Source organism: Calypte anna, chromosome 5 (assembly GCF_003957555.1).
Source record: "Calypte anna isolate BGI_N300 chromosome 5, bCalAnn1_v1.p, whole genome shotgun sequence".
In the NCBI taxonomy this organism is placed as follows: domain Eukaryota; kingdom Metazoa; phylum Chordata; class Aves; order Apodiformes; family Trochilidae; genus Calypte; species Calypte anna.
In genome coordinates this window covers 13,268,486-13,294,538 of record NC_044250.1, presented here as the reverse complement: position 1 = coordinate 13,294,538, position 26,053 = coordinate 13,268,486, and the positions used below count along the sequence as shown (strand labels likewise).

Genomic DNA, 26,053 nt, shown 5'->3' with positions numbered 1-26,053 from the left:
GTGAAAAAAGTGGATTTTGCATAATTATCCCTCCAGGAAAATAAATAATGATGGGCCTTGACCCTACCAAGCTCTGTAACCTTTCCAGTCCTGCAGCACCCATGGTTCAGGTCTCATTCAAACCCCTGTTTCATGAGAATTTCAAAATCAGTTGCTCCACCCCAAGCTGAACCTCTGAACATCACACACAGAAAGCCATGAAAAAAGCTGGTTGGAGCTGGAAGAAATATTTTGGATTTGGGGAAATTGAGACCCAAAGCCTCTACAGTTCTGGAGGAGAGGGCTCAGGAGATATGTGAGGAATCTGGGTGAGTTCCATCTCTGTTGGGACATAAGTGGTTTTTGGAAGGCTTGCAGTACATGTACCAGCTGCTCCTGGGTGACAGACACTGGGAAAAAGGTGGCCAGAAAGAATTCATTAAGAGGCACATGGACAAACCCTCAGTCAGCTGAAGCACAGCATCAGGAGGTCTGAAAGATGTCTGGTCTCCAAAGCCTTGTTTTATTGATTTGCCACCACCAGCTCTACCAGCTGCACAATGAGAGTGCTGCATGGCACACCTGGGTTTTAAAACTCTTTACCCAAACTTGGTAAATCCCTATATTCAGTAAGAAACAAAACAAAAACAAAAGAAAACAAAAAAAACCCCCATAAAACTCAAAGCAAATAAAATAAATAACCACAAACACCCCACCCCCCCAAAAAACCCCTATCAACAAAATATTGTGACCAGTTTTCAAGGCATTTCAGCTCCTTTCTTCTTTTAGTCATGGCAAAAAAAGAATCTTGAAAGATCAGCTTTCCCCTCGAAAACCCAGCATTCTCCAAAACTTCGTGATGAACAACTGTAGGAAAACTGAAAATAATTCTTTGGAGTGGGAAGCCTGGACCTTTTCTGGTCTCTGGGGAAAAAAAAAAAATAAAATTTGATTTGAGCTGGTTTAGCAGTGAAAATGACAGCTCAAGTCAGCCTGCTCCGAATCAGTTCCCATCTCCAGGGGGGCAGTGGGTGTGTGTGCACAGACCTCCAGCTATAGATTTGTAAATAATTGAGCCCTTCTGATCCCTACCATCCCAGCACAAGAAGAAAGATTGGTCCCAGGGGGGGCTGACAGAGGTTCAAGCCCCAGATCTGCCATTTAGACACTTCTTCCCAAAGCTGTTTAGGCATGTAATTACTTTTCAGGCTCTGTGCCTGGTCTGAGTTCCCTCTGATTCTCTGCTCCTTTTATCTGTCAGCCTTTTACAGGGATGAGAGCACTCCTCTACCTCCCAGGCGTGTAATGAAGATGAATTCATTACAGCTGTAACACTTTAAGGAGCACTGTGAAGATAGAGGGTAACCTTACAAGTCCTGAATTAGGAAACTCCCTCTCAGACAGACAGTGCTGGGGTGCCTGGATGCATGGTCCAGACCTCTGCTGGCAATATACATTAATCCACCTCTTTCCATGATCCTGGGGGGGATTTAACCTGAAAAGGAGGGTTTTTTTCATGTAAAAACCAAGCTTGCAGCAGTGACTGGAATTAGTTTGCTTAAACATAACCCTGGAGGAGGAGACATGGATGTGGCCTTGGGCATCTCTTCTGGTCTCCAGGGTTGCACTCCAGTTCCTGGGCTTCCAGTGGCCCATCCACCATTCCCACATGGATGCAGGAGGTACCTTAGGTCCTCTAGAACACTCCCTGTGCTTAAGGAAGCAGGATCCATCCCTAATTACACTTAGAAGGGTGTTCATCACATTGAGGACTGGGGGTTGCATAGGCTGGTTACAGGCAAACCAGACTGCATTAACCAGGCACAGTGCATGCACAGGTGTCCTAAATGTCCAACATCACTGGAGCTGGAGAGACAAAGTGAGAAATGCTGGGAGAGAAAGCACCAAGTGAACTCAAGCCCTCCTGGTGTGTCATTATTTAAAAGAGACCACCCAGCTACTGTTCCATGCTTAATTGTTGGTAATCAAATCAATTGGTAATATCCTGGTAAAGAAAGGTGCAGATCAGCTTGTCTGCAAGCAGTGGGCTGTTTTCCACCCCCAAGTTAATATTTTGCCTCAGCCCAAGTTGTGGATCTTCTTCTGTAATGTGCCCCCAGGTGGCATTTTGCACTCTGCCTGCAGGCAAGGCAGCCAACTTGAACCTGGACACCAGAAGGATGCAAGAGCCAGACTCAGGATGCTAGACCAGAAATATATTTCTTTTATTCTTAATATCATGTCAGCAGCAGCACGATTCCAAAATGAAAAATAATTCTGTTTTGTGTTTCTTTCCACAGAGAGACAGACAGACAGACAGACAGATCCACCCACAGCAGCAGCAGCAACAACAGCAAGAGACTGCTCAGCGAGGCACTGGGACACACAACACCAGAGGGAATGGTGGGGCTGGCTCCAAGGAAGGCTTTTCTGCTTGCTTCCTCTCTCAGCAGCCCAAGCTCCATCCATGGGAGGGTTTCATCTGTGCTGACCATTTCATCTTGGCTTCCTCCAGATCTCTTGTCCCAGGGCTTGCAGCCTCATTTCTACAGGTTTGGGGATGTGTCATGAGGGCTCCCCATGACCCAGCCAAAGGCCATGAGCTTGTGCTTGCTTCGAAGCAGCTGAATAATCCTAGAAATCTGCTTCACTGTCAGGAAATGGGGATTTATAGCATCTTTGGTGGAGGGGGGGACTGGGCAGATCTCAAAGACTTTTCCTCTGGGAAATCTCATTCAAGGCAACTCTAGGAATCTGATCAGCCTTGTGATCAATACTTAAGAGATATCTGAAGACAAAGTTGAAGGCATGGGGGAAAAAATCTAAAAAGAATCAGGAAAAAAGCCTAAACCCATGAATACTGGAGGTTTAGAGGAAATCCCAACAATTTCACAGATGACAGCTGTGTGCACCTTTCCAGCCCACAGGTTCCTTTCCATTCCATTCCCATTTCCATTTCCATTCCCATCCCACAGCACCTTTCCATTCCCTATCAGCAATGGCTGATAGGGACCAAATGTTCCCCAGTATGGGGAGGAAGGGAGACCCAAGGATATGCTGCCTCTACTGGTGGAACTGGTCTGGGAAGCAGCAATTTTCTCTGCTGATCAAACCAAGGCACCATCAGAATGACAGCTGCTTCAATGAGGAAATTGTGTTTTAAAAGAGTTTGTTGAGTGACTTGAAAGAAGTTTGTCTTTAGAAAAGGAATACCATCTAGTGGCTCAAAAAAGTAATAAGGAGATAGAGTGGCAATCGGAGAATAAGACTCATTTAGAAGAAAAAAAAAAAGAAGAAGGGAAAGCTGCAAAAATAAGGAGAGGGATTAATATACATAGTGCAGTGATTCATCTTGGAGCAAAGGAGAACTCAAAAGGGACCTGATCATAGTAAATGCAAAACTAAAATTAGACACTTGCAAATGCAGATTGGGATGCAAAAATTAAAAATAAGTGCTGTAGCTGCAGGAATTGGTGGAGAGAACTGGATGGGGAGCCATCAGAGGAAGATGATTTCAAGGATGGTACGAGCAAATGGGAAAAGAAAGAAAAGCAGGGAATAACAGCATATCCCACAAAGACTGTAAGTGCCATCCCAGGGCAGACAGGTCCAGCAGATCAATCTCCTGTGGCTGTTAAAATGAAATAAAAAGTGACTCCTAGCAGGCAGATATGAAGCCACTGAAAGAAAATACAACAGTAGAGTGTGGGCTTTAGAGAAACTGCTCCATATTTTGAATTACAGAGGAGTTAAGTGGTAGGTTGATCAGAGCATGTGCTCCACCAGCTTTTATTCATTGCAGCCTGGGCATCTCCTTGACTTAATGATACCATCATGGCCATATAATAACATTTCCCAGGAGAATGGTAGGACCAGGATACAACTGGCAGCATTAACATCAGTCCATAGGTTTTGGGAAGATGCAGAGTCTTTAATGAACTGCTGGGAAGCTGCTCAAATGCCAGCAGGACAGGATACCCTGTACCAACCCCCCACTCCCACTGGAGCACAGGTATCTCCAGTGCCCCTGGCAGCCCAGACACTGAGTCAGGCTCCTTGGACAGCAGACAAATTAGGAGAGCTGGCAGCACAAGTGCCCCCCCATGGCTCACAGCAAACTCCCATATGGCAAAAAGGCAGAGGGAGAAGCAATTTGCAGGGTTGCTTTCACATTAAGAGACAACCAGTATACTTTTACTTGCATCCCACAGGGCTGAGCACCTGCCCTGCTGCCTGCCTGTGTGAGGAAAGTGTCTGAATTGTAGCATCCAGAGGACAGAGGGAATAAAATGCCTTCTGTGGATGATATTTGGGGGAATTCAGTTACAGAAGAGGGTGCACAAGACAGAAGGATTTGAGTTTTAAAATTAATAGATCAAATGAGATTTTGAGTCAATGTGAATACAGCAGGATTAAGGCAACCCCAGGTTGACTGCTTGGGAATTGGATCTGGTGAAACAAGAAGATGGATAGGTACAAAAAAAAAAATAGTTAAGCTTTCTGTGAAATAAATACTCTCACTAATCAGCTCCAACTGTAAAGAGTTCTGGGAGGATTTGATTTCTTGCAGCAGCATATCTATGGCTGTGCTACTATCCTGTGGCAGAATATCCATCTTTGCTAGTACCAGCAGAGCATTATGGAAATAACAGAAAAAGAATCAGGAAAGGAGCAAAAAGCAAGATGATGCTTTGTGTAATGTGAATGAAGCAGTTTGAAAAGATCCTGCACTAAAATTCCCTGTCACAGGAAAGTTTCTCATACTAAGAATTTCATCATGAGGTGGTTCTGTGGGAGAAGTACTGTCACAAAAAATAATGAAGGAAAATGGATTCTAGCAGCATATGGATCCTCCCTTTTCCAGGGGCTGGACAGATATTTCTCCAGCCATGAGAAAGCCTGGTTAGAATCAGGGCTGTGATGATCTGAGGCACCCCAGCCTACTTATACTCAGCTCTTAAGCACAGAGAGAAGAAAGGGATATTAATGTGAATTATAAAGGAAACCAGTAATAAACCAAAGGTGTTGTGTACTCATGGGAGCATTGAATTTGAACACTGGGTGTGGTCTGCTGGCCACAGATTGAGGGAAGTGATTCTGTCCTTCTACAGAAAAGCTGGGGAGGGACTTTTTACAAGGGTATGGAGTGATAGGATGAGGGGCAATGGTCTTAAACTAGAGCAGGGTAGATTTAGATTGGATTTTAGGAAGAAAAACCTCCACTATGAGGGTGGTGAAAGACTGGAACAGGTTGCCCAGAAAGGTGGTGGAGGCCCCATTGCTAGAGACATTCAAGAGTCTGAGCAATCTGATCAAGTTCAAGGTGTCCCTGCTCACTGGAGGGGTATTGGACAAGATGACCTTTGAAGGTTTCTTCCAACCTAAACCATTCTCTGATTCTATAAATAATCCAAAATACTATTAGTAGAATGAGGGAACAAATAGTGGGGAAACTAGAGAAAGGATCATGCCAAGGAGCATACATAAGTGAAGGACAAACTCCTCTACATCTTATCTCTCTACAGGTTGCTACTGTGCTGATAACAGAATAAAATCCTGAATACATGATAGGGACAAAGGAAATGGCAAGCACATAAAAAGATGCTCGTGGAAAAAAGAGTGATTTATTTCACAAGCTTAGAGAGAGAGTGGGAATAAGGTATATGTAAAGGATGTTAAGGTACCTGGGAAGACTGAGAGCAACAGTGAGAAACAATTTAGTGAGCAAGCAGATGAGGGTTACTGAAGCCCCAACTAGGAATCAACTGAAAGAGAAAATGGGATGGATTCTGTGGTTGGCTGAATGAGAGCAAATGATCTTAGGCTGTCATAATGTTTCATAAAGAAGCACAAGGTACTCTGAAAAGACTGCAAAAAGTTCATATTTAGCTCCAAACAAAAAAGCCACTGGAACTGCAAAAATGCTTTTAAAGAAAATTCTCCCTAGGTATGGAACAGCAGCTGAGATAGATGAGATGAAGAGCAAGGGGAAAGCTGTAAGTGAAGTAACTTGAGTCTTAATGAGAAACCTGGGGATTAAGGAAGGATTGCATATACCCTGCCACCTGCAATCCTCCAGACTGGTAGAAAGAAATGAGTCAGACTATTAAAAATAGATTAAAGAAAATTGTAGGACAATATCCAAAATGATGGGCTGAAAAGTTAACCTCAATATCAGCAGCCTTAAGGAGCAGTGACAGATTATTCTGTCACCAAATATTCTGGCAGGCTAAAGAAGAAAACAAGGCTCAGACAAAAGAAACAACGTGAGAAAAATCAATAAAGTGAGAAAGGAAAAATTGAAAATAAAATGAAATAAAGGGCCAAATAATGTATGTGAAATCAGATAAAAAGGAACAAGCCTTAGAGACAAAAACCAAGGGGACCTATTACATTACTAACAGGATAAGCCCTCTAAGATACTAAAGAGCTGAGGGCAACAGTAAATACAAACGGGTTCATGTTTCTCAGATGTCCCCCTAAGGGACCCAAAAAATCAGGAATCTGCCATCAATTTGTCAAGAACACAAACCCAAAAAATGCCCAAAGAGGAACCTCCAGTGCCTGTTGAGGCTGAGCCCCCACACAACTTCAGCTCTCAGAAGCAAAGGGGAGAAGCCCACGTGGTGTTTACCTCTGAGAGATCTGTTTGTCTGCTTGCATACTAATGGGGCTGATTTCTGCTTCCAGTTTTGCTTATTTTCTATTTTTGTAGGGCAACAGATTTTACTACAGCTCCTCAAACAAGCAACAGCTGACAGAGTCACAGAGCAGCAATGCAAACTCCAAGGCAAGGCGGAGGAGTTGAGGGCTCCTGCAGTTGCAGGAATTTTTAACTTTGGTTTTTTTTCACTCTCTATTAATAGCTTTGGTCTTTTTATAAATTGTGTTCATTTCAGGCATTTAAAAAGGCATATAATGGCTGTGAAGTGCTTTGGAGAACTGGAAGCCACCACCTTCAGACCTTTATGGGGTTTGAATTCCTCCACAGAGACTTTCTGCTTGATCCTGACCCAGAGCCTGGCACTGCTGCAGGGTTTGCAGCCTCCTTGATGTACTCATGGGCAGCAACCCAGAAGTTGGAGATGACCAAAAGAGAGCAGAAAAAGTGACCTGCAGGCCAGGAATATGGCATTGCTGTGGCTAATAAGGCCATAAACTGTAGATTTAACAATACAGATAATTATCTTGTTTGTTTGGAGTTTATTCTCTTTATATTAGTGTTTTACTGGAGTCACCAAAAAGTTTTTCATGGCTACATAGCTAACCTATGGCCTAACCTGCCTTAGCCTTGCACAGCTTCTTCCAGCTTCTTAATCTAATAGAAATAACTTGAGACCCCAAATTAAAAATTGTTGCAGCTCTTAAGGGAGCCTTGAGAGTTACAGCTGGAGATCTGGGTCCATCCAAATTGGGAAATCATAGCTGAAGCTTTGAAAAAAAAGTGCTCTAAAATTACAATAGCTGAATGAACTCAGTAGTTTTATTCATTTATGGGACAGTCCTCCAAGGAGGAACAGCTTGAGAACAGCCAGGCCCTAGTGTTGAACTCCTGATTTCAGTAAGAGTCTTTGAAGCAGCTTAGGAGGATTTTAGGAGCAGGGTCAAAAAAGAAAGGAAACAGAAAGGAGGGATTGAAGCAGGTGGGAGACTAAGTGCTGTCAGTAGCAGAGTGGTTAAATTTGGAGAACTGAGGGTTAAGCATCTGTGTATGAAGGTCTGAAATGGAATAAACTATTATGAACTATTATGACTGAGCCACAATAGAAGTAACACTGGAGAGTGAAGTTATATCAGACCTGATAGCCAAAAGTTAACTGCTAAGCCTGCCTTTTTTTTTAGGGGAAATAAAAAAAAAATAGATAGTGGATAAGGATGCCAAAAGTCTCTACAGAAATGTTAAAACTAATCATGCAAACAACTCTGTGTAATTCTCCCCTTCTCTGTGCCCCACAGCTGTTGAGCTACCTCCACATCTCTCTGATACTGCACAGCTGCATAACCTTGGCCAAACTTCTGAGCAAACCTCAAAGTTATGAGGCAGCTTGCAAGGAGATAAGAAGGGTAAAAGCAGGGGGAGGAAAACTGACAGCTTTGGGTCAGATTAAGCCATTAATATTTACAGTGAAAGCTGGATGAAAACTGGGTTTGAGCATCCTAACCATATGTTTCCTTCCTCAGAAATGGGACACACCTGAGCTACACCAAGTGCCAGTGATACTGGGATGTCTGAAAAAAAGATGATGCTGCCCTTGTGTAACAGACTGGCAGAGTGAAAGGGTGTGAAATCCCCACAGTGACTGGCAGACTGAGAACACCAGTGGCCCCACTCATCTTGCAATAACCAAGAAACTCAGGACACCAAGAGGCTGCTATGGTTGCCCAGGGCCATCAGCAGGCAGGAACATCAATAGTTGTGACTGGTGTCTGGCAGCTGGGCTCTTCAGTACTCCCTGCTGTGGGAGCTTTTAAAATAGAGCTTGGAAAGGATGCCCAAGCTCTGGATCAGGGTGGCCAATGCATGCTCTGTGGTGCTTATGCCAGGGAGGATGCAGGTGGATTCGCCCAGACAGGCAAATCTGGGCTTAGGACAGTTTAGAAGCCCAGGGAGGGAGCTGTGATGCTTTCTGGGGTCATGAAGCTCCTGCATCTGTACCTAAGCATCTTCCTGTGCCAGAAGCTGGGAGGTGAAATTTCAAATCTCATGGGGTTGGTTCAGGCAGAAAAGCTTCTAGAGCAGTTCTGCATTGCCCAAATGTACGAGGCTGTAAGGTGGTGGTGACTGAGGGTCCCTCATGAAGTTGCCATAGGGGGCTTTATAGCTTTGGGCTAAAAAAAAAATAGATTTATTCTTTCAGACTGCAAAAAAATATATAATTTCTCTCAATTTTTTTTGTTTGGTTTTCAAATAAAGAGGCTTTTCTCCTCTTGCTTTCACCCAGGAGCCTAGCACACAGCTCTTGACTTCAGCTTTGTACTTTGGCTATGCTTTTGGTCCCTGCTATGTCTCTTTCAGCAGCCAAAAGGAAAAACCACCCAAAAAGCCAGCAGGCCTTGGGGCCATCCCTCTTCCCCTCATCTGAGCTGGCCCTACATAAAAAAAGTGGGAAGTTGTTGGGGTTGCAGGGTGACAGGCAGCAGTGCAAATGTGTGGAGAGGACAAGGGAGGGTTTATCAGCAGAGCAGGAGGCGTTGGGGCTGTGAAGGGAGAGGGGAAGGGAAGAGCCCAGTTCTCCTATTAACTGATAACATTGAGAGCATTAATCAGGGAGTGAAGCTCATCCCTTACACTCTCCAGGGAATGACAGATCATCTGAGGGCTGTCCAGGAGCTCGATGCTGTGGGTGTAGGGCTCATATTTCACTGAGAAGGGCCTCTTGATGCGAGCTGCGTAGCTCCTGCAAGGAAAGGGTGCAGAGGGCTTGGTACAACAAGATAGGACCTGACTCTACACCCCCCCCCCTACTCACCACCATCACCCAGATCACAGCAGGTTAATGAATTCTTTAGATAGAGTGTTTCTAAGTTAGCACAAAAGCTCTGTTTTCCCACCTTTCCAGCTCTACAGGGCTATAGCAGTAGCTGAGATGCCAACTGGTCAGCAAGGAAGACCATGAGTTTGTCTGGACATGGACTTGCTTCAAAGTGGAGGGTACACTGAACTGGTCAGCTCTGGACATTGCCAGGCATCCTCTACTTTGACTTTTTTTTTTTTTTTTTTTTCAAAAATGCAAAGGAGATTTAGAAGCAAATTGCACAGAAAGCTGTGGTATTATAGTATTATATTCCTAAATCCTTTCTGAGATGCATTTGTTGACTACTCTCTTCTTATGAAGGGGTGAACTAGCTGCAAGACGTATTAAGAACAGATTTTTTTTTATTGTCTGTGTAAATATGGAGCTGGGGATGTATATGTAGGTACTTATGACTTCAGTCTCATGCTGGAAAGACCTGGGAAGATGTTACAGCAGTAACGATATTTATGTGCCTGGCTCCTGCTGAGGCTTCACCCTTTTGCTCCTGAATTTCTAAGCTTAGGGTACCCTCTTGTGGCTGGCACAGAGAAGCAGATCCCCTTGCAAACATACACAAATGCTACCACTGGGGGTTTTGTGGGGTTTTCTGCCTGTTCATGTTGTCCTAAAACAGGTGGTTTATCTCAGTTCTATCAGGCAAAATCTGGCTCACCTGCTTTGGTAAATTAGGCACTAATTAGGCACAGCTGTTACTGCTTAATAGCACACAGGTACAAGATGGGTGCCTGGAAGAGCCACTGAGGGTGCACGTCTACCTTAGAAAACCAGTGGAAACTTTTCTGCCTGGGAAAAAAGGCTTCTCTTGAGGGATAACACTGGTAATCAGGTCCGTGGTGTCTGCTGCCAGTATTGCAAAAAATAGAGGTTTTAATGTTTTCACTTCATAGAGTAACACCTATGTGCTGTCTGAGCTCTTTCAAGGAGGTCATTTACAGTTCTTGGTCACTATCAACACCATCTAGCCTAATCTTGGATGTGTATGTGGTGCATTTTTCCTTTCTAAATGCAAGGAAATTACTCATTAGGCAACAGTGAGGGTTTTTTAAAGCAGTCTAGTCTGTAACTCCTTCCTATGAGAACTAGGCAAATGACATAGATTTGTATCTTCTCTCACTCCCTCAGTCTTGTCTCTCAGAGTACCTCCCAATCCACCTCGCCCCTCTACACCCAGACCCTTAAGACTAGAATATTGGGGAGGGGGGGGCTTTGGGGTGAATCCAAGGGGCTGAAGTTGGACCCTGTAGGAAATTTCATTCTGACAGTTTCCAGAGCACTTCTGAGATCTTGAAATGAAAGCAGCCATGGTGTCAAGCACTGTTTTGTTATATTATAGTTTCATGTCTACCTGTTTGGGTCCCTCTCACTGCCCAGTCCTACCTCAGTTTGCTTTTGGCATCACTGAAGCTCTCAGACACAAAATACACTGACTGGTAGTTCTGGTCCTGGTAAGGCTGAACAGCAGCAGCATCAGGGTCGAAGTCCCTCACCTCTGGTTCATCTGACAAGGAGTGCTATGGACAAAGCAGAAAATTGCCAGCATGAAATTAGGGGGATCAGAGAGCACATGCATGATAGACAGAGATGGAGAACAGATTGGGTGAAGTCACTGGAGCTGTGCAGAGGAAGGGATTTTGCTGTATGGGGTTTAAAACAGAGAGGCAAGTGGTGCTGGGACTTACTATGAGCTCCCCGTAGGATGACAGGAGCCCAGCTCCATAGGCTTTCACTATCCCATTCTGTCTGCAGAGTCCAAACTCCACTGTAAACCAGTAAAGCTGTGAAAGAAGAAAGAAAAATGCATAGGGGACACAGCTCCTCATCTCCGTGTCACCTCTGAGCCCTTGCACTGAGGACAGGATTTGGGGTTGTTTAAATGAATGGCTGCCTGGCACTTTGTCTCCCACCCTCACCCTGCACCCATTGCTGCCAAAGCAAAGTGCTGAATTAAGTTGTTTCCATGCTGGGACAGATGGAAACTGTGCTCCTGGGCTGGTGCCCTCCTTGCCAGGCTGCTGCACAGTGCCCTTGGAGCAGGACAGGTCACCTTGCCAAGGCAGAGCCAAAGGAAGTGGATGTCATTTAATCCCATCCCAAAGAATCCCAGCAGTGCTGCTGTTAGAAATATGATACTTGCTGATACTCTGGTGCCTGAGAAAACTGGATTAATGTGCAAGTGAACCCTGCTGTTTAACTGATCCATGCTCTGCACAGGCATGGTGAAACAGCAAGGCTGGGTAGGGGCTCTAAGCCTGCAAATTTGGGAAGACCAGGATGGACCAGATATCCCCTTGATACCACAGAGGTGCTGCTGGAGGGATCAGGGCCTCCCTCCAGCAAAGAGGAAAGCTTACTGTGGAGAGTTTCTCAATTTCTTCATCAGTTGCACCCAGAGATGCCAGCCCAATGTCCTGGGAAGGAAAAAAAAGGAGCAAACATCAAGACAGATTTGGTCTGAGGGCCATTTGTGTGGACTGCTCTGTTTTATTGCCTCAAGACATCAGCTAATGATGCCCTGCACTGCTGTGCATCTGCTGGAGCTTCATCATGCTCAGACTAAAAACTCTTTGCTGCAGAGTCTGATATTTTTAGTTTCCATTAGGGCTCTCAGCCCATCAACAGAGCTCCTGAATGTTATGTTTAATACAAATAAATCCTAGAACAAGATGAGTTTAGGAGTCAGAACTGGAATTGGTTTGGGTTCCCTGCCTTCTTGGGGCTGAGGAAGCAGACAAACACCTTACCTGAGAGAACTGGGCAAACGTCTTGTCAGCCAGCATGGGGACGTGGCCCAGCAGCTCATGACAGCAATCCCTGCCCAGGGAAAAGGAGGAAAATGCAGTCAGCAGCAGAGTTTGTCCACTAGGGGGAAAGGTTAATGGTTGGCTGTCCAGGTGGGATGTCTGGGCAGGGGAGGCCCTTTGGGCCAGGCAATACTCACGGCTCAGGGGAGTGCATGGGCGAGGATGCGTGGCGGATGTACTGGGTGCACTGGAAGACACGGAAGGCCAGACTGGCCAGGAAGTCCCGTGCTGACAGCAAACCAGCCACTGGCCTCAGCTGGAAGCCAGTCCTCTCTGAAACAGCACATATTGTGTCTGCAGGGGTGCATGGCCCCGAGGCTGTGCCCATGTCCTGTGTTCCCAGCACCGACAGTGAGAAAGCATCAGTGCTGGGAACTAAAAGGCTTCTGGTGGGTCAAGCCTGATCTTTTTGCTGCTATTATGGAGCAACATCTGGTCTTTAGGTGCTCAGTGAGATCACTTGACCTCAGGCTTGACCTTCAGTTGCAGCCCCTACCACCTGGGTCCTACCCCTGTCCTCAGTGGGGAATGCACAAGCACTCTCCTCCCAAATCCCAGCTCAAAACCTTCTCCTTCAGGTCCAGGCTCCCTGGATATAGGTGTCACCAGTGTGCTGGAGCCCTGGCAGAGCCTGACCATGGGTCCCCCAGGTGCATACCCACCTTTCAGGAAGCGGGAGACCTCCTCCAGCTGAGGGATGTTGTTCTCATTGTAGCCACAGTATTTCTCCAGTAGACTGAAAGCTTCGAGGTACTCCTTACAGGCATGGGTGGGATACAAGCTCTTCAGGGTGCTGTACACCTCCTTCCTTCAGGATGAGAGGTGGCAGTTGTTCAGTGGTTTTATGTATCTACTCCTCTCCTATCTGGCTATCTTTTATCCACTCCTTTAAGTTTCTTGTCCTTTTGCCTTTCTGCACCACTAAGTCTATGTCTGTGGGCATTGACAGGGGTGTGTGAACATACAGACACATATTCAAGTCTCAGTTTTATCTGCACAGATCTATTTCTGACCTTGAAGGTCAAGATTGTATAAAAGGCATTAAACTGGGGTTAAAGTACTCCCTTTTAGATTAGCTCCTGAAGCTGCACTATGAAGACAGTCAATATAACCAGGAGATGCTCCTTGTTTAGGAGCCTGTGTACTCAGCTTGTGTGAGCTGGTCCTGTTTCCAGAGACACCCCTGCAGTGACACTCCTAGAAATAATTATGCTCAAGAGAAGAATATTGCTGAGTGAGGCCAATGAGGTCCCATGCAGGTATTTACCACAGGCCTCATACTTCTTGTCCTTTGTTTGGAGGCTGCTCCTAAGCCAGGTCCCATTGGAGAAGTGGGACTCTAAATTATCTGTCTTGCTTTCTGGGGAGGAAACTCCCCAAGAGAGGAGGAGACAGCATCACTGGTTTGGAGGTAGCTTGTTCTCCCAAATGCAGTCCCCAATATATAAGACCATGCAATGAGTTACTGATTTTTATGACAAGCCATTCAGTGGGATGCTAGCACTCCTTACACATTTTTCCAAGAGGTCACACCCTAACCATTTACATTTTGATTCCCAGCTTCTAGTGGTGAAGTCAGTAAAGGTCACAGATTAAATAAGAGCTCACCAGGTAGCAATCTCCTCTGCTGTGTACTCCACATGAGGGATTGGGTCCCCACTGCAAGGCAAAAAACACCATTATTGCCAGGAGCAGAGCACAAGCCAGGCTCCCCTTCCTTCTGAGAAGGAAGCACTTTGGAGAAGCTCTTCATGATCTTGAACAATCTTCTTTAAACCCAACAAGGGAGTAACACAAAAGACAAATCCTTAATACTGTGTCTTTTCCACAGATGCAAAGGCTACACAGATACAGAGAAAAGTGTTATTCCAGCCAGAAGTTATAAATTAACAAGGGGTGAGCCAAAGCTTAGCAGGCATAATATTTTCCAGAAAAAAAAAATTGGTTTTCACTGGGAAAAAAAATGAAACTTTGTGTGAAAATAAATTAATTTCATATGCCTGAAATTCAGGGGGCTGATGGCTCCAAGAATGAATCAGTGGCTGGGAAATAAAAGCAGCTAATAAGGAAAACTAAATCCATTTGAACTGCAGAAAAATACATTGTCAGTAATTTTAAAGACAGCAAGAAAAAAAAATCCTGACATTGATATAAGTGGGAACTAAAGAAGACTGACAGTTTTGCCTCTTTTGCATCCTAATTGGCATTTGTATTTCATAAATGCTTCTGTTCTGAATTTGAACAAATGAGATATTCACACATTACCATGATAAAGTGTAATTCTTTTTCCATTAACAGCCTGAAGGGATACTACACAGCAGCTCATAAATGCTAACCTACAGATGAGATGTGAGAGAATGCATCTTAAATGGGTGTATCATCTTAGGACAGGATTTCTCCCAGGACTCTCACTGGCACAGTGACTTTCTGCACATTAAATATTAGCACAGGGTAAAAAACATCAGTGTCCACATTCTGGTCTGCTAATCTGCAAAGAACATGAAACCCAGCAGAGCAGAAAGTCATGTTGGGATCACATCACTTGCAGGGGTTGCTCAAGAAGGTGACCCATATAATTTCCATAGCCTGCTTCCAGCACAGGTCCCTGCAGGAGTACACATTTAAAGTCCTGCTCAGAGAAGGAGGTGCTGAGGTGCAAGGCAGTGTAGCTGAAGAGGAGCTGGGGAATATTTTACAAATCCAACTGAATATTAGAGCTCGGATTGACATTGCAGTGGAGAGACTGAGTGCTCCTCACTGCCTGTATCAGAACAGGAGCATTAAGCAAGTGGTAGTCTTAAATCTATGTAAGAGAATGATGAGATCATTTCTAGAATCTATTTAATTTATCAGACAGACTTAGGAGATGAACTGTTTAGTCCATAAATACCCTCACAGCAAAAAAAATAAAATTGATAGCAGAATTCAATCTAGCAGATGAAAGGCATATGTGATCCATTGGGAGAAAACTAAAGCTGACAAGGTTCAGTTCAGAAATAAACCCTTTTTTCTCTTCACACACAGGGTAAACCATTGGAACAATTTTTTTTCTGTGCACTTGGTATCTTTTTCAGTACTTGAAATGCTGAAGTCCAAACTAGATGCCATTCTTAAAAGGATGCTACATTTCAAAATTAATTTTGAGGTCAAATAGAACTATACATGGCTTTTGTTACACAGGAGGTTTATTCTGGATGTATCAATGTACAAATTAATGGCCATGGACATTTTTTAATTTAGAAGAGAGTGGAATACTTAGAGGGAGGAGGGACAAAAGAAGAGCTGGCAAGGCTGAATGGGGAGACAAAGCACACAAGAAGAAGTGTCATGCACAATGACTTCCCAACAGATTGCACATTATCCCTGCATGGATATTAGGGATGAGACTTACTGCTTATACTGAAAAGCAATTTCTGCTATGGATTTCCTCCTCTGGCGATACACTTGGTCAGAGTAGCCCTGTGGTGACAAAGAGGAACAGAGACAGGAGTTTTATTCAGTTGCTAACATTTCTCATCCAACAAAGTTCATCACTGGCTGGAAAAGCTGTTCTTATGGTGGTGATTGCACTACAGTTGCCTGATCAGCTGCACTAAGAGGTGTTCTCCAGTTTCTGCTTCCAAGGACTGCTCAGGACTCCAACAAAAGGATTTGTCCACACAGCCCAACTCACCGGGTGATCCAGATCCAAGTCAGGGTCAAATTTGGTGACCAAATGGTGGCACTTGTCCAATTCAGAGATTTTCCGGGGAAACCAGTGAACTGGGGGAAGAGAGAAAGAGAAAAACTGGCTGTGGAAGTGAAGATGGAGCATCTCCTGCTGAGAAGGGATTGTGAGGCTGAACATGATAGATCTGACCTGGTGTGCCAAAAGCACAAACACCAACCAGCACAGGGCACAGCTCTGCTTCCCAGACACTACCCCTGAACTCTTAGTCCTAGAGCCAGGTCTAATGCCATGAGCAGCATCTCATTACTTCCCTGCCCATTTTTTCAGCAGAGCATTTTATGAAAAAAATTAAACAAGAAGATAGAAATTGGACTTTAGTTAAGGATGCTGGATTTCACATTAAAAACAAATCCAGAGGTCCAGGTGGTTGGTGATGGATCACTGCAGATCTCTAAGGATATTTCACAGTATTAATTACCCTGTCTTCAGAACAGGATGGAATAAATAGGGAGTGGCTTGCAATTTAGTGCTGGATCTGTAGAGTTCTTGACACCCAGTTAGGAAACTACATTTATAATACAAAATAGTAGAGCAAGGATAGAAAACTCTGTAGGACAGGTGAGAACAAAGCACAAAATCCTCTCCTTTTTCTATTTTTTCAATCTGGAACCAAACGAATGGTGCATGGACTCTGGAGTCTATTGAGAAATGGACAAGGAGGGAAGTGGTATTTAGGACTCAGGTGTCCCAGAGGCATTCTTTTGTGTTTTGCTCAAATTCAACATGCAGTCAACCTTTCCCTTTCCTAGGAATAACAAACTGCACAGTTGCTACAGCTCAGCCTCCCTGCAAAAGTGAAATAGTTTGTAAGATCCTTACACTTGTCTTCCTTAGTGGTCCTCACATCTTCTGCTACCTTCTTGATGGAGCTGATGAAAGTATTGAGGTCAGAGCTGTGGACTTCACAACGCACAAAGTACTCCAGCTCAGCTGTCCCTTCACGGGGCTTTCTGCTAAGCCTTGTCTCCAGGTGGTGAATTTTAGCTTCAAATGTCTTTGGGGACATGGAAAAGGAGAACAAAAACATTAAACAACACCTGAAACATGCTTGTACTTTCAAACATGTCCATATGGATACATTTGGGAGGGACCCACCCTTGTCTGTGGGACCTACCCTTGTCTGTTTTTTCTCTCCATATTTCTTTTTTTATTATTATTTTTTTTAATCCCACTAGGATGAACACATCCATTGTCCCTCTACTCTGCTCTTGTGAGACCCCATCTGGAGCTGTGTTCAGTTCTGCAGTCCCCAGCACAAAAAGGACAGAGAGCTCCTTGAACATGTCCAGAGGAGAGACACTAAAATGATCGGAGGGCTGGAGCACCTGCCCTATCAAAACAGGCTGAGGATGTTGGGGTTGTTCAGCCTGGAGGAGGCTTCAAAGTGACCTTAGAGTGACTTTTCAAATTCTGAAGGGGGCCTACAAGAAAGGGGGGGTAGGACTTTTTACACAGGTGTGTAGTGAGAGGACAAGGGGAAATGGTTTCCAGCTTTAAGAGGGGAGATTCAAGCAAGACATTAGGAAAAAAAAATTCTTGTGGGGCTGGTGAGATGCTGGCCCAGGTTGCCCAAGGAAGTTGTGGCTGCCCCTGTAGCAGGAGGAGCCATTCTTGCTCCTGAAGCTCGACGAGCTGCTGGTCTCTTCCAGGACTCCAGCCACCACACAGCGCTTCCAGGGTAGAAGTGTAGCAGGAAGAGCCTTTCTTGCTCCAGAGGCTCGACGAGCTGCTGGCCTCTCCATGCCTCGCACCAGAGTGAGCTGAGGTGCCTTCTGTGGGTGTGTGTCCCACCTTTATTGGCCCCCTGGTCTTGCTCATGCCCAATAGGGGCCTGTCCTAATCAGGCATAGGTGGACTCACACCCACTCGAGGCACCTGGTTATCTTGTTTCTCTACATGCCCCATCCCTGGAAGTGTTCAAAGCCAGGTTGGATGGGGCCTTGAGCAACCTGACCTAGTGAAAGGTGTCCTTGCCCATACAGAGGGCTGGAACTGGATGATCATTAAGGTCCCTTCCAACCCAAACTATTCTGTGATTCCAGAGTTTTTCTTTTTGGACCAGGGCTGGTCAGTAACTATCAACAGAAGGTGTCCACAGTGGCAGAGAAGATGGCATCAAGAGGAGAACTCGATGTGGCAAAAGCCACCCCCCTCCACCCTCCCTTCCCTTTCACCCCCATGGGGGCCCCGGTGCTCTCCCTCCCATGGGTGGGTGCAGAGGTGCTGGCCTGGATGCTGACTATGGTTCTGACCCCATGGGGCTGAGCCCAGAACTGGCAGAACCGACCTGTCCCTGCCAGAACCGACCTCTCCCTGCCAGAATTGACACCCTTTGGTCTCCTTACCAGCACTGACCTCCCTGGAAGAATCACAAGGAAAAAACAGGGAGTTTATAATATTTCAAAAGGTCCATTTGTGGGTATTTTCTTCTGGCTTTATGAGCCCAAATCCCTGGACAACAACCCAACCTTTCCAAACTCTCTACAGGATCTTTGCTAGAGGAAAGGGCACAATGTCTTTTTTTTTCTTTTTTTAATCCAAGGCACAAAGATGAGAAGGAACAGATGTGATGCCACAGTTCAATTAAATTTAGGACTGTGTTTTTTTAATGTACCTACTGACTTCACTATTACATTGTTGCCTCAACAATCAATACCTTTGCATTAATCTGACAGCTGTGATTGCATTACCTATACTTTGGCTGCATGTTACACATACAGAAGAGTGAAACCAGTTTCCCTGCAGCCTGGTTCATGATGAGGCAAATGTCATTACGTCTGTCTGCTTTCATATCTTGTACCTGCATTGCCAGAGGGATTTGGGAAATGAATCTTCTTCTTTTGGGGCTTGACATGCTTGGGTTTTTATTATATTTAAAGCTTTCTCTGTGACAAGCTCAAAGAGCTTTTTTACTAGGAAAGCTCTTGATGTAGCAAGTAAATTGCTCCAGGAAGAAACAAATAATATTTGAACATAAGCTGCTCCTGCTTCTTGCTTGATGCTTTAAAAATTGTTTAAATAATAGGTTTTAAATGCAGTGTTAACATAAAAGCTACCAAGTACAAGAGCTAAACTTCAGTGTTTCAAACCTGCTAAACAGTCCATTGCCTTTGAACTGTTATAGTGATAGATTTTTCTTGCCTTATCTGGTTGCTTTGCCTGTCTAGGAAGGACACCCTAGCCATGGCTACACCAAGGCTTCTGTATGACAAGCTTGTTGTAGAGATTCTTTCAGTCTTGAGACAAGAACCATATGCTGCCCAGAAAACAGCTGTTCTTGCAGCAGTCCTCTCAAGGGAGAGTCAAAATGTTTTGCAATTGCCAAAGAGCAGAAGTGTTTTTTTATTAGATTATCAGAGGCAGTATTGCATGGGCAATGAGCAGCTAGAATGCCCTGCAATTTCAGGGAAATAATTTATCCCCAAAACACTCTTTTAGTAGGTTTACAGCTGTTAGGTAGTGGTTTTGCTGTATAGTGTTGCTGGTGATGGTTTTTTACCCTAGACATTGTGGCATTTCATGGGGAAGAAGGTGTCACAGAATTACCACGTGTACATGAGGGAGCAGCATGATCTGGTGACAAGAAAGGTTGAACTGCAGTGGCAACTCTGTAGAAAACAGGTTAAAGGTTCCTCCTTTCTACCTGGTTTTAGGGAGATTTCACCTGGAGTATCACATCCAGTAGAAGAAAGACCTTGATGTGATGTAGCCAGTAGAGTAGGGAGATGCCAAGATGCTCAGAGGGTTGGAGCACAAAGTCTTATCAAGAATGGGAATTGGATTTTTTTAGCCTTAAGAAGTGAAGGGGCAGCAGAAATTGGTTCACTGTCCACTAGTATTTGGTGGGAGGGTGTAAAGAAGACAGAGCCAGACTCATTGGAAAAGTACCCAGTGGGAGGACAAGAGGCAATGGGCACAAGATGGAAGCAAGGAAATTAAATAGAAAAAGAAAACAGAAAAATCTTTTTATAATTAAGGCAATCAAACACTGGGTCCAAGGAGACTGTGGGGTCTCTATCTCAGGGATATTCAAAATACAACAAGCACAGCCCCAAGCAACCTGCTGTGACTGGACTTTCTCTGGGCAGGAGGTTGGACTGGAGACCTCCAGAGTCTCCTTAATTAATAGGAACAAATTGTCCTCTCCTCTCACTGCTGAAGCCAATGAAATTAAACTACTGTAGATAGAACATATCTCAGAACCTCAGTTTGCAAAACACTGATGAATCCTTCTGGATGGAAATGTACTACACAAATGGATGCTGTTGTGCTTTCATTACTGTCTAAACAGGCAGCACTTATCTCAGTCTTTCCATGGTACTGAGATCCCAGATAATGCAACATTACACAGCTGGCTAGGGGGAAAGTGCTCAATTAGTTACCAATTTACCTTGGTATTAAAGCCATGTGCAGGGTGTATCTCTGGGGAGAACCAACACAACCTTTAACATGTGCATCAAATTTGGCCCTGAAGTAAGGAGGTCACTTTGAAATCTGTGTACTGGTTTTACACCCAGGCTGAACTTGTTCCTGGAGCTCTTTGACCAAGGTCCAGTGTGTTAATGCCATTCAGAAACTGGCAAAACCTTGACCCACAGGTAGGGTGGGTTCAGTCTGTAGCCATGCAGGGCACAAAACATCCTTTGAATGTGGGGTCATAGCCCTGTGCATGAAGATGAAGGGATGAGCACTGGAAGGAGCTGTCAGAGTCTGCTACAAGCAGCAAGGGTGTGGACTGTAGGTGTGGAAGTGTGGACTGTAGGTGTTGAACTGTGTGGCTGGATCCAGTAATTAAGCAAAGTTAAGCCTAGAGCTTAACAGCATTACCAGATAGAGGGATGGCTTGTTCTTAGTGGTGGAAAGTGATGGGGCATGAGTGTGGGGCCATCAGACAAGTAATTTGCAGTAGGTAGACCAAGACTGAGTCTTCTGAAATGGTCTCAGTGTTCTTTCTGACAAACAGCCATGAAATCTCTGGTGTGTCCCTTAAGTCCCATACAACAGATCAGGTAACTCACCTCAAATACCTTAAGTGCACGGGAGAGTGGTGAAGTCTTGGCTCCCTTGAGCATGAAGAAGAGGTTCAGCATGGCTCTCCCATCCTTTTCCTCAAAGACAATTGTCTCTGTAGACTCTGCTGCATCCGTGGCTGCAGCAGCAGCCTCTCTTTCCTTTCTGGCATCTTCAATGAGGCTCTGACGTCTGCCAATGAACCGTGGAGACTGAAGGCAGAACAGAAATAAATAAGATTTCTGGTAGTGCTGGTGGGGAGATCAGAGGTATCCCCAGTAGCTGGATGAGGGGTGAGCAATGTGTCTCAGCAGAGAAGTAAAGAAGTAAAAGGCTGGACTGATTTGCCTGGCTTTGTAGAGGACTGAGGAACTTTTGGAAATGTGGAGCTTTAGGAAAAATCTGTAAAATATCGTGTAGGAAAACTAAAAAGAATGGGCTTCTCACCTTCCCTAGCAACAGTTTTCAATGTCCTTCAAAAGATAAAAATCAGAAACAACCTCATGAAGTTTTCAGGTGTCTGAGGGACTCAAGTGAAGTGGTGTTAGATGAACCTGAAGTCTCTGAGAAAAGCATGATATGAGGGACAGCTGAAGGTCACAGCTGTGGCCTGGACAGGAAATCTGAACTCTTTGCAGGTGTTTTAGCAGGACAGTTTAGCTAAACCACTCACAGGATCCAAAGCAACATTTTCTTCTGACATTAAGTGGATACTTGCCCTTTGAAATATAATTGGAATCACAACTATATACCCCAGAAAATTAATTCCCCCCACTTATCTGTAGATTGGGTTTGTCCCCAAAAAAACTCCTTTAGATTTCTGTTGGAATTACACTAGAAATGCTGCAGCTTCATGCCAGGATTTATGTTAGGTCACTCATTTATATTTATAGTAAGCTGCAAACTATTTCCACCACTGCTGTTTCTTTCGTTATACAAATAGCTCATATACTAACTCATTTGTTCTTAGTTTTCCATTTAGGGGCAGCTCAGATGATTCTAATTTTCTGTGTTCAATACCCAAACCAGATGACAAAACCTCAGAAATTGATGAAATAAAGCTGGGTCAGCACTGAAGAAGGTGCAGCACATAAAGCCAGGCAGCACCTGCATAAGGAATGGGACTAGCTGCAATTTTCCTTCTGATTACATTAAAAATACCCATAAAAAAGACAGGTGTTAGTCAAGCAGCACCTTCCCTTCTTTGCAAAAATTTGGTGAGTTTTCTCCTCTTAAAACCACAGCCTGCTCAACTTCTAAGAGCCTAAAAATCATCATTTCTCTCTGATTTTCAAAGTCCACTGTAGGTGATGAGTTTTTCCTGGAAAAATCCTCTTGGGTGGTTTAGCAGTACAAAGCTGGCACTTTAAATGCAGCACATCTAAGCACCAACCCACACACTCCTGTCTGGTCATTTTATAACAAAGATACCCCCCTGAAATGATATTTGCTGATCCTCCATCCCTTTATTCTTTGTGGCATAGAAAAACACCAAACAAATAGAAGCATCTTGCCTCAATGGAGGGGATTCGTGCCCAAAAAGAGAAGACACCTGAGTACCCTGAGGTTTAATTTTTAAAAGTTTGTGATCGTGTGCTCAGCTTGAAGTGGGTATTTTCTATTACTACCATGTTTAAAGCTAAGCCAGTGTTTACTTTAAAGCCCCTGCAATAAGCAGGGCAAACAGCCCTGGGCTAGCCAGGGCTCTGCAGCAGTCCCAAGCCAGCCTCAGCTGAGCCTCTTTTATCACACTGTGCCCCAGGTGCAGCAGGATTTTATTTCTGGGTGGAGCAGAGGAGGGAACATAGAGCCCCATGTTTAGGCTCTAGATCAAGTTAAAGTCAGAGTGGAAGGAGTGTAAATAGCAAGAAGAGCTACGTGACTGGCAAGCTGTAGCAGAAGACCAGCTATGACCAGTTTGATTCGTGTGCCCCTGGATGGCAGGAGTGTGGGGGATTTGGTCACTCTGGAGGGGTCCTGGAAGCTGCCTTGTTCTTTGCTGGTATGTTCTGGGAGGGTAAACTGAAAAAAATAACTTAAAAAAAGCTGAATTTTGTCTTGGAGAAGAGCACTGGGAGGGACCTGCCTGCCTGCTGCCTCTTCTGCCAGGTAGAGGCTGCTTGTTTTCCATCTCTTTTTCCTCTCATTTGCTTCTCACATTTATGTTCACTGGGGTATTGCCTCCTTTTGCTGGAAATTAGGAAGCTGGCATACAAACTAACCAAACTGATCTCTACCAATAAGTGCCTTCCTGTTTTCAGAAGGCAGAATTACATGGGATTTCTGAATTGCCTTGCAGATTAGCTCCCTGAGTGTATATCTACCTCCAATGAGAAGTTTACTTTGATTTTGCAAAGTATTTATTTGCCTAACTGGGGCTTGAGTCTGGTATGGTCATTCACCTCTCGTGGAGTGTGAGTTTGTTTTCCCTTCCTTCAATTTGCTGCAGCTCCAAGTGCCCTCCCTGAACAATCTCATTAAAAATACTGATTTGCAGGATTTTGCAAAGATTATTTCCCTCCCTTCAACATGGGGACAGTGATGCTCTCCTGGACACTCCTGCCTGCTGGGTTACCTCCAGCTGCTGTCTCCTGCCTGGCTCTGCTTTTCTGCTCTGTAGCAAATCCCTGCCCCAGGGTGTCCTGTAAAAACTATTGGCAGCAAAAAAACCCTAAATGCATTACAAAAGATTTTTGCATGATGTGAGTTTGATGTTTTACTGGCCCAGCTTGTGTGTAAAATACCTGCTGGTGTAGATGAGTTCTGGGATTGTAAAGGTTTGGGGGGTTTTTTTCCCTGTTTCCCTCCAGTAGGGTGCTGGTCCCTGGGGGTTATTAACAAGGGAGTATTTCAGACCTGCCAGAGCTGGTGCAGTGGTGAGCAAGGGCTTGGTGGCTCATGCCAACACCTCATGGCTGGGGACATTCAATGTCACATAGAAATGCAGAGTCCTGCCTCTTCCTGGTACAAGCCAGCAAAGTAAAAGGACAGTGGAAAGCTCCAGGTAAGAGCAAAAGGCAAAGCCTTTTGTGCAGCCTGGTCTCAGGATGATGCTAAAGAGCTCGAATTGGGCTTTTTTATTATTTTAGAAGGGATGTGAAGATGGCCTGAGGTTTTCTGTCTGCCCCAGGCTGCAGGAGCTCCTCACCCCAAGCAGGGTGCCAGTACACCTGGTGAACTCAAGTTCCTCTGCCCCCTTTGTTCAGTGGCCTCTTTCCTATCAAACACAAAGCAGCAGCCCAGAGTCTGTGATAACCAAGCACTTGCCCCCTCTCCAGACAGCAATGAGCATCTCAAGTACTGATTTGATGAGCAGCCTGGAAAATACCAGGCTTTCAAGAACCTCTTAAGTGTTCATTATTTTGCCAGAATGACAATGGTTGTGTCAGAGGGAAGCCTTCCCTTATTTCCATTTATTAGAGAAAGCAAGCTTGCTTCCCTGTTTCCTAAATGTTTCCCTTCCTTTGCAGCACACTCCACTCTCCAAAACACCTCTCTCTTTCTATCAGTCTGATTTTACTGTGTCAGAGCATCACAGAGGGTTAAGAGGGGAGCAGGGGAAAAAGACAATTGGCTGTAGGGAAGAGAAATGGGGAGCTCTATAACCAACCTGCTGAATCTGCCAAATTTACCTGCTCCCTAACTCAGCTCAATTTCCAGGTTTCTTCTTGCTGAGCATCCCGAGGAGGTCCCCTCCTGGTGGATTTGCTGAACTGGTTGCCCTGGCTCATCCAGTGTCACCAGCAGCCTGGCCACAACTCTGACCCACAGGACTGTCCCAGTGTCTGGGCTCCTCCTGCCTGCCCTGGCATTTGTGTTAGGAGGTGAAATGTCCCTGTCCCTATAGACAGTCCAGTGGGTTGGCCAGATTTGACTTTCAAAAGACACTTAAAAGCTCAGCAGAAAGTTTTCCTCTCCTTTCCCTGACACAAGTAGATCCTGTGTGTGCAAAAGTATTCCCCAGGCTAAACCCGAGGCTGAGATCAAACAAGGGAAGGTCTGGGAGCAGAAACAGGAGAAGAATGTGCTGCGAGAAAGCAAAACTGTGGACACAGCAGCAGTGAACAAACTGATTAAATTGCCTGTGCCTCCTATGTTGTCTGAAGTAATAGCCACAGTTTTTCTTTATGCTGGAACAGGTGAAATTTCTGCAGTTTGTTGCCATTAAATCAAGGGAGCATTAATATTTTTTAATTACCTTTCACACTTGGGTTCCTTGTTATTCCTGACTTAGGTCTATGGGGTTTTTTTGCCTTGCTTTTGGCTGGGGGTGGGATTAGCTCAAGCTTTCACCCTCCTAAATGTTGGCATTTCACCTGTAGAGAGAACTGTTGGGGTCGTTTCCCTTTGCCTCTAGCCTGGACCCCGGAGGTGTCTGTATAGGGGAACTCCTACAAAGGTGGTGTTGGTCCATCTACCCTTGTCTGCCTCTCCCTATAGAAATGGGAAAGGTTGTGTTTTGGGAAGGGGAGGGAAAAGAAGTGGGATAGGTTTGTCTTACCATGATGGCCTCAGCTTGCTTGGAGTCCAGCTCTGACACCGCCCTGCGGAACCCTTTGGCTGCAGAGGTGGAAATGTTGGGGGTTGGCATCTTTGCTCTTCCACAAGCTCTGATCTCTGCTTTCCAGCTCCTTGCCAGCTTTTTATAGGGAAGGGCTGACGTCAAAGAGTCTTTCAAATCTTGTCTCCCCCCTGCCACCTCCCTATCGCCACCTCCCTCCTTTCTCCCCCTCAGGCTGAGAGGAGGAGGGGACATGGAGGAGAGAAACGTTTCTGTCCCATTAAATCTAATCGCTACAAAGATTGCAGACACCCTGCCTTCCCAGACTAGACACTCCCCCCACCTGTTTGCCTGCCACCCAAAAGATTTCTACTCTTTTTTTTTTTTTTTCCCTTTTTTTTTCCTGATGGAGTTTTCTCATGCCATCTTTCAGCCCAGCATGTTTGCTTGCCCACCTTGGGAGTTGCATGTAAAGATTTTGATCTGTGAATGGACA

At 44.9% G+C, this 26,053-nt stretch overlaps 1 protein-coding gene across 1 annotated transcript; it reads right to left on the bottom strand.

The window, feature by feature from the left end:
• Nucleotides 1-9,079: 9,079 nt before the first annotated feature.
• Nucleotides 9,080-25,650, bottom strand: TH (tyrosine hydroxylase). Its single transcript, XM_008504700.2, has 13 exons — nt 25,558-25,650; nt 21,065-21,268; nt 16,866-17,040; nt 15,990-16,078; nt 15,708-15,775; nt 13,925-13,975; nt 12,979-13,124; nt 12,454-12,589; nt 12,257-12,326; nt 11,867-11,923; nt 11,195-11,290; nt 10,893-11,026; nt 9,080-9,377 (listed from the first exon to the last, which is right to left on the bottom strand). Exons 1-13 carry the CDS (start codon nt 25,645-25,647, stop codon nt 9,218-9,220), a joined length of 1,476 nt encoding a protein of 491 aa, XP_008502922.2. The 5' UTR covers nt 25,648-25,650; the 3' UTR covers nt 9,080-9,217.
• Nucleotides 25,651-26,053: the final 403 nt, after the last annotated feature.

Coding starts and splice junctions, on each gene's coding strand:
- TH (XM_008504700.2), bottom strand. CDS start 25,647: ATGCCAACCCCCAACATTTCCACCTCTGCAGCCAAAGGGTTCCGCAGG. Junction 11,291..11,866: donor AAATTGAGAAACTCTCCACA/GTAAGCTTTCCT, acceptor CTTCTTTCACAG/CTTTACTGGTTTACAGTGGA. Junction 9,378..10,892: donor GATGCCAAAAGCAAACTGAG/GTAGGACTGGGC, acceptor CTTTCCTTGCAG/GAGCTACGCAGCTCGCATCA.